This window comes from Mesoplodon mirus, assembly GCF_964341445.2.
Source record: "Mesoplodon mirus genome assembly, chromosome: 8".
Classification (NCBI taxonomy): domain Eukaryota; kingdom Metazoa; phylum Chordata; class Mammalia; order Artiodactyla; family Ziphiidae; genus Mesoplodon; species Mesoplodon mirus.
Window position 1 is genome coordinate 30,930,013 of NC_138984.1, and position 6,984 is coordinate 30,936,996.

General features: G+C 55.7%; 1 protein-coding gene across 9 annotated transcripts in view; it reads right to left on the reverse strand.

Moving 5' to 3' along the window:
* NRP2 (neuropilin 2) overlaps positions 1 to 6,039 on the reverse strand; it is a 116,469-nt gene extending 110,430 nt beyond the window's left edge. For 5 of the 9 annotated variants that reach the window (XM_082629773.1, XM_082629772.1, XM_082629775.1 and 2 more), the window contains exon 1: positions 5,094 to 6,039. In XM_082629773.1, the coding sequence (XP_082485899.1) occupies positions 5,094 to 5,166 (73 nt within the window). In that variant the 5' untranslated portion in view covers positions 5,167 to 6,039. The remainder of the gene's footprint in view (positions 1 to 5,093) is intronic. The other 4 variants (XM_082629776.1, XM_082629778.1, XM_082629777.1 and 1 more) reach the window with 1 other exon arrangement.
* Positions 6,040 to 6,984: the final 945 nt, after the last annotated feature.

Here is a 6,984-nt window from a genome sequence, read left to right on the forward strand (position 1 = left end):
GGCTGTAGGCTCTCTAGGACAAACTTCCGCAATACCAGGAATGGGTTAATTAAAAAAAAAAAAAAGTGAATGACTTACCTGGAAGGAACCACACAAAGACTAACTTCCAGGGATCAAACACAAATCTGACACTCAAAGAGGGTGCCTCAAAGCTTATCCAGTGGCAAGTGATGGTCAGGTGATAAAATACCTCAAATATGTTAATGATACTACAAACTACTGCCCAGATGTCACTTTTCAAGTCTTTTCTCGTCACTGCAAGAAATTAAAAAGATATCATGCTTCTGCTCCATCTTTTAAAGAAGGAAAGTCTCATCTCTATTTCCTAAAGTCTTCCCAAACTGGACTTTGGGGGAATATATTCTGAAAACTCTTTACCAATGAACCTGGTTCTGAATTCTGTCAACTCAGAACTGTCTCACACTTGGGTCACCCAAAGTCAGCCCCTTCTCTTGACTGCTTTAATGAGCAGTTGAGTCAAATGAAAAACACCAGACAGGGTCCTCAGAACCATCCAGTCTATGGTGTCTCTCCCCACTGATCCCCGGGGGCCTCTCTCCAACTGTTATTTGCTTTCATGCCTCATTGCATATGAATTGGCATTTGGACTCCTAGACTCGACTACACTGTGAAGATAGGAACTGACCTTTTGGGTGCAGAATATGAACTATACATTCAACAGCAGGAGATGACAGCCATTTGGTAGACAGCAGGAGTCCTGTCTGGATAGCCTGGGGTTCTAGTCACTGCAGCCTTCCAACATTTCATTTTGCCAGTTGGGTGCTCTGTGGCTTAACCTGAGGGCTCCACGGCATGACATGAAAAGTCCAGACCTGCGGTGCTGCCTGGGCATACACAATTCTACCAGGCACAACTTGGACAAGAAGCAGCTTGCCCTGGAGCCCTCATGGGGAGCTCTTCTCTTTCCACTGTTTTGCACTGTGTGCTCTGTTGGCAACTGGCACTAGCTTCACTACCTCCAGTGGCTGCTTATGGGATAAAGTTGACTGGGTACCCACTGAATGCGGGCACGGGACCAGTCCCCAGAGCCTAGAGCAGGCCGTCTGTGCCGAATCCAGGAGTTTATAGATCCGCTTGCAAATTTTTATGCCTGCCCACAGCCATCCCGCAATTCGGGGAGACAGGCTAAAAAGGAAACCCTCTTCAAACTCTTATCCGGAGCCTAGACTGCCGTTGCTTCTCTTTCAGGATTTGTTTGAACCAGACCTGTCTCCCACAGCTAATTTACACCTCTTATCTGATCATCCAGTCCAGACGGAAGGTTGAATTGACTGCGTTTGCCAGTGTCCGTGGCAATGGTGTTAAAACTCAAGCACGGATCAAAGCTCTCCAGGCAAGGGGCGGGCGGGAGGGTGGGGTAGGGGAGGGGCGGTTTTTGGTTACAGGGTCCGGGCTCTTTTGGCCCCAAGCAGTGTGTCCCGGAGGTGCGGAAACGTTAGGGCTGGGAGTGCCACTATCTGAAGAAACCCATTGTCAGGGCCTGATGATTTCCTGAGCAAAACCCCGTCCCCCGCTGACCACGAGATTAAGTCCAGCAAAGGGGAGTTTCGCGGCCAGGCGCTGACCGGGAATGGCTAGCGCCAGGGGGCTCTCCTCTCCGTCTGAAACCGAAAGGAAGTGAGGTGGTGGGAGGGAGGCGAGTGGTGAGCACACGCCAGTAAACCAGAGCGCCGATCTCCTCCCATTCCAGAGAAATTCAACCGGAGCCGCAGAAGCGGTGACACGGTTGAGCCAGATCCCCTAAGCTTGGCCCGGAAAGCTGATTCCCACCCCCATGCCGCAGAGGTTCCCGGAGGGGCGAGCGGTTCATTCCACCCCACCACCCCCGCCAGCCACTGGACATTAGCTTTGTAGATGCCTCCCACCCAGCCGCCGGGCGCCGGGGACCTGGTGGGAAAAACGGAGGTGCTCTAGCCCCAGGCGAAGGCTGGGGGCAGCCGTTTAATCGCAGCTCGCCCCGCCTCCATTAACTTCTGTTGATATTAAAGAGAAATCAATCAGGGAAAATGAAGCACTGGCCGTGAATATTTCTTTTTCCCTAGCGGAAAAGCAAAGAGCGAGATGGCGGGGGAGGGGAGGCGGAACTCGCCGGCGACTGCAGAGGTTTCTCCCAGGCGGAGAACCGCAGCGGCGACTTAACTTTCTGGCAATGGGCAGCGTTGAGGAAATGCCGCAAGCTTCTCCCTGGAGGTGTCCTTAGTCAGGAGGGGGAGGGGACAAGGCTGCAGGAGCTGGAGGCGGCCCACTTAGCCCAGGCTTGAGCTTCGGTTTTGCTTTCGCTGGGAATATTTTTGCCTAATAGAATGTTTATGGATCGCTCGGCTCTGTTTCTGCTGCGTAGCCCAAACAAATCGATGCGGCGTTAGAGACAGCGCGGGGTAGGGGGGAGGCTGGGGGGCCACCACGTCCCCACCACGTGGAATGCCCGCGCGCCGCGTGCTCTTCACCTGTTCGCGCGCACCCGCGGGCGCCCGGCGCGCAGCGCTACTGGAGGCCGCGTAAGTTGCTCGCATTCCCGCGGCTCAAGCTGCCTCCTTTGCGCCTCCAACCTCCGCTCCGAATCCCACCCAGTCTTCCCGCCACCCAGCTCGTCCAGCGCTCGGGCCCCCAGCCCCTCAAAGCCGGCTCTCTGGGGGCAGCAGGGGTAATGCAGCGCAAAGTGGAGTGCGCGAGGCAGGAGGGGGCGCTCCGGGCAGGGCCCTCCGAGCGGCCCCGAGTCCCCGAGCCCCCGAGCCGGGGCAGGAGGGAGACAGGCGGGCGGCGGCGCTGCGATCTGGCAAGGCCGCCGGCGTGGCAAGGACAGGGGGAGCCTGGTGCGCGACGCCCACTGGGCTGCGCCTCCCAGCCGCCCGCCAGTGCAAGAGGCTGCCCGCCGTGGCCACGAGGTTATTTCCTCACTTGCTCCCCGGCACGGACCCCTCCCGGCCGGCGCGCACCGGGTGAGTCAGAGGTCTAGCTGGGCCTCGCCCTTTGCCACCCGCTGCCGGCTCCCCCGGTGCCAGTCCGCTGCTCCGACGAAAAGCCGGAACGGCCCGCGGCGTGTGATCGCCTTTTCGGGTGAGGGAGAATACCCACCCCGGGCGGGTCCCAGCTCCGCGTCCTATCAGGAGGTCCCACCCTGGGTCCGAGGCTGCCTGAGGCCTCACAGAGGGCGACCAGCCCTGCGCTCCGCGCCTCTGGGCTTCTCTAGAAGTGACGCAGCGCGGCCCGGGGCTGGGGTGGGAGGGGGCTCTGCAGAGAGCGCGGAAGGCAGGTGGCAGAGCGGGAGTGGGTTTGAGCGGACGTCGCACACACACATACACACTCCGCGCAGTGCTCGGGGACAGATGTCAGAACACCTGGGGTAGGAGATGGCCCCCGAGTCTTTACTACCCCTCCCGCCCCTCAGAACCTGAAGTTGTGTGTGTGTGTGTGTGTGTGTGTGTGTGCACGCGCGCCGGTGTGTGCGCCAGTGTGCGCGCGCTCGCGCGCCGGGGCCTACCAGTGTCCGTGCCTGAATACATAATGTACCGTGGGCATCCTCACCGCGCGCGCACGCGGGCACACACACGCACACACACACACATATATACACACAGCGAATCACACAAACATATATAATTTATGCAGCTTTCAGGTCTGTGGGAGGTAATTTAATTTCGCTTCGAGCTGGGAACTTAGAATTAAGGCAACAGGGAATGGGGAGCCACAGGAAATCTCCCCAAGTGGGACCTGCACCCATCTCTTTGATACGATTTTCAATTGCTTTGAAGACCAGTTATGGCAGAGAAGACGCAGCAAACGTGTGGATTTGGATAACAAGGGCATTCGCGAATCTTTCTCCCCCTCAAATAAACACCCAAGCTTCGAGTGGGGTGCGTGCCAGTGCTGGGGAGTGAGAATCAGAGTCCCGGGCTCCCCTCAGCGGGCTCCCACTAGCCCGCTGTGATGGGGGAGGGCCCGGGAGGCTGCGAGGGGTTAGTGCTATCGCTGCAGTGGCAGACTTCGAAGTGCCTGCGGGTAAGGGCACTTCAGGAAGGCTTTTTCTCCTTTCTTTTCCCCATTTCCTCCCGGGATGGCTTCCCCACTCTCAATCACCTGTAGCAGCTTTTAAGAGTTTTGTCAGACACTGCAGACACTGTTGTCAGAGGGGAGAGAGGCTCACCCGGGAGAGAGGTATGCGGAAGCAAGAACATGCCCCACTGGATTCCCTGGAACCAGCCCTTCTCAGAGAGTGTGCCCCTAGCTCACAAATACTGGCCCCAGACTGTTCTGGGCCTTGCAGTACTTATCTCTGCAGTCTGTCCACGCACCCTTTTTGGCAGTGGTTGAAAACAAATTCCACTCAGAAGTTTCTGACCACTTCACAAGAATGAGAGACCTTTGAGGGCCACATAGTTTGTGTTATCTAATAATAATTTTTAAAAGAACACATGATTTACTTCACCAGAAAATACAGCAGGAAAGAGAGCTGAATGACCAAACGCCTTGGTTGCCAGAAGCGCCCAGCCCCAAGTCCCTAGCTCGGCCACAAGACAACTTGCTCCATCAGCCTAAGCCCAATGATCCTGAGGCTCATCCACACATTCTGCAAACAATCTACAGCACTGGAAAACCCAAACTAGACTCTTATAGTTCCCAAGCCCTTCAGTTAACATTGCTCAATGTAGCTAAGGGGAGGGAACGCAAATGATTTATATTTCACTGGCTAGGTTGAAGAAACTCAAGGGAGATGTGTTCTGCTTCAAGACAGGGAAAAAAAATTCCCCAAAACTGTAATGCAAAAGCTTTGTAGTATTTTTAAACCTTTGATTCAGTCCATATGTGACATCTGAACACCGCCAAATTCTGTCTATGTTTCAAAACACACACACACACACTCGCACACTCCTAGCAGGAGAGAAAAGTTGGGTTTTAGCAGCGGCGGTGGTGTAGGGAGAGCCGGCTGGGATCTCTCTCTAAATTACTCAGTATTGAGAGATCTTCCTTCTTTGCCATGGCGTGTGGCCCCCTGAATTAGCAGTTGCTTTTAAAGGTAAAGGCATATTGAAATGAATAGAAAAAACAAAAACCAACAACTTTCAGGGGCTTACCTGGTTGGCCTCTCACTTCATGTCCTGAAAAGTAGAGAGCTAAGAAAATCCAGGTGAGAGGAAACATATCCATTTTGGAGAAGGAAGCTTTCTCCAGAGCTGTTTTTGTAGAGTTCTTGTTTAATTACAAGTCTTTGTATTTTTCTCTCTCTAATGTTCTTCCTTACAGTGTCCTCTGCAAAGGTTTCTACTGGTCAGTGTTTCCCTCCTAGGTCCTGGCAGCCCGTCTTCACCTTTATTCTTGCTGGATCCCCACCTCACCAGGAGGAGGGTAGCTCTTCAAATTAGCAAAGAGGGAGCAAGCCGGGAAGAGAGGACGGGTTTCCTCTCTTAAAAACAAAACGCATCTATGCCCTCTCCAGTTCCTCAAAGTATCATTTCCTTTATCCTACAACATCACGAGTATTTCCCGTAAGCCAAGCGTAAAAAAAAAGGAAAAAATAATAAAAATAAAAGCCAAGACTTGCCTTGGGCATCACACGGCCCCCAGGCAGCTGTGTGATCTCAGAGGCGTAAACTGACACATCCCCCGGCACTCGGGACCGACACGCTGGTGGAGGCACAGAACGCCCGACGGCTCGAGCGGGAGGCGGCCACCCAGCTCTTGCCCTCACCGGGTTCCTCTAGCGGGAGCCTCCCCCAAAGGCTACACCCGCTTGGCCAGCCTCAAGAGGGGAGTCTGAGGAAGGAAGCTGCTGCGGCGGCGGCTGCTGGTGCGGCGGCGGCGGCGGCGGCGGCGGCGGCGCCGGCTGGGATCGCCTGGGAGCGAGCGAGCCCCTCTCCGAGTTCGCTCGCGCCCGCCCTCACCTCCACCTCGCCTAGCGCCTTGCCGAGTGTCTGCGCGTCTGAGGATGTGCTGGGGGCGGGCTGCGGGCTGCTGCCTCGCTCGCGTTCTCTGCTTCCCCTCCGGCTCCCCCCTGCCTTTTCAGGCCGAGCAGCGGGTGGATGTCAGAGCCGCGGCAGAGCTATCCGATTACGCGCCGGCTCAGGGCCCGCCCCTTCTGTGTTCCTGATTAAAGAGGCAGCCGCGGAGACGCGCGGCGAAGAGCAGAGCGCGGCGGCACCCGGCTCGGGCGGGGCGGCGGCGGTTTTCCTCTCGGCCGCGGCCGGATCAAAGTTAAGGCAGCTCCCACCCGGCCACCACTCTCCCACCCTGGGCACCTCCGCGCCTGGCTGCGCCGGGCCGCCCGTGCGTAATGCCCTGGAGAAGGAGAGCCCCCGGGCACCTCCAGGGCGCGCTGCCTTTGGCCGCCTGGCCCCCGCCCGAGGAAGACTCCGCGGGAAATGGAGGAAATTCTTGTTCTCCCCCGATTCCCCGACTCTCGTGCCACACACGTAGAATCCAACACAATGCCACGCGCAATGGCGTTACAAGAGGAGTTGGGTGGCGTACGGTGTTTGCAGTAGGGAGGCAGGCGGCAGCTCAGCCATGCGTTCGCACAGGCAGCAGTGCGTGGCGGCGACACACACGGTCAGCCCCGGCTGAATAAAACCCCAAACACTCCCTGCGTTTACTACTCGGATCCTTTGTTGTGTCCCAAACATACTCCTCTCCTCTCTGGGTGAGGATGTAATTTTCCCTGCGCTCCTAACTTGTAACTGTCAGAAGAAGAGGAAAGACATTCTTCAAAGAAATTTTTCAGGTAATAAAATTGGATTCTCCAAAAAAAGTCCAGGTACATGAAGGTTTCTCGAAATGCTACTGTAACTACTTCCATTCACACTTCCCCATGGAAATGTGGACACAACGCCCAGAGAAAGAAAACAGCATTATGCCAACTATTTTTAAATGGAGGCGTGAAGCCTGTTTAGAGGGAGCCTGGAGCTAACAGTTGGGAAAACACTTGTATCTTTGTTTCTAAGGATGGCTTTGTGGATTCAAACTGTCTTG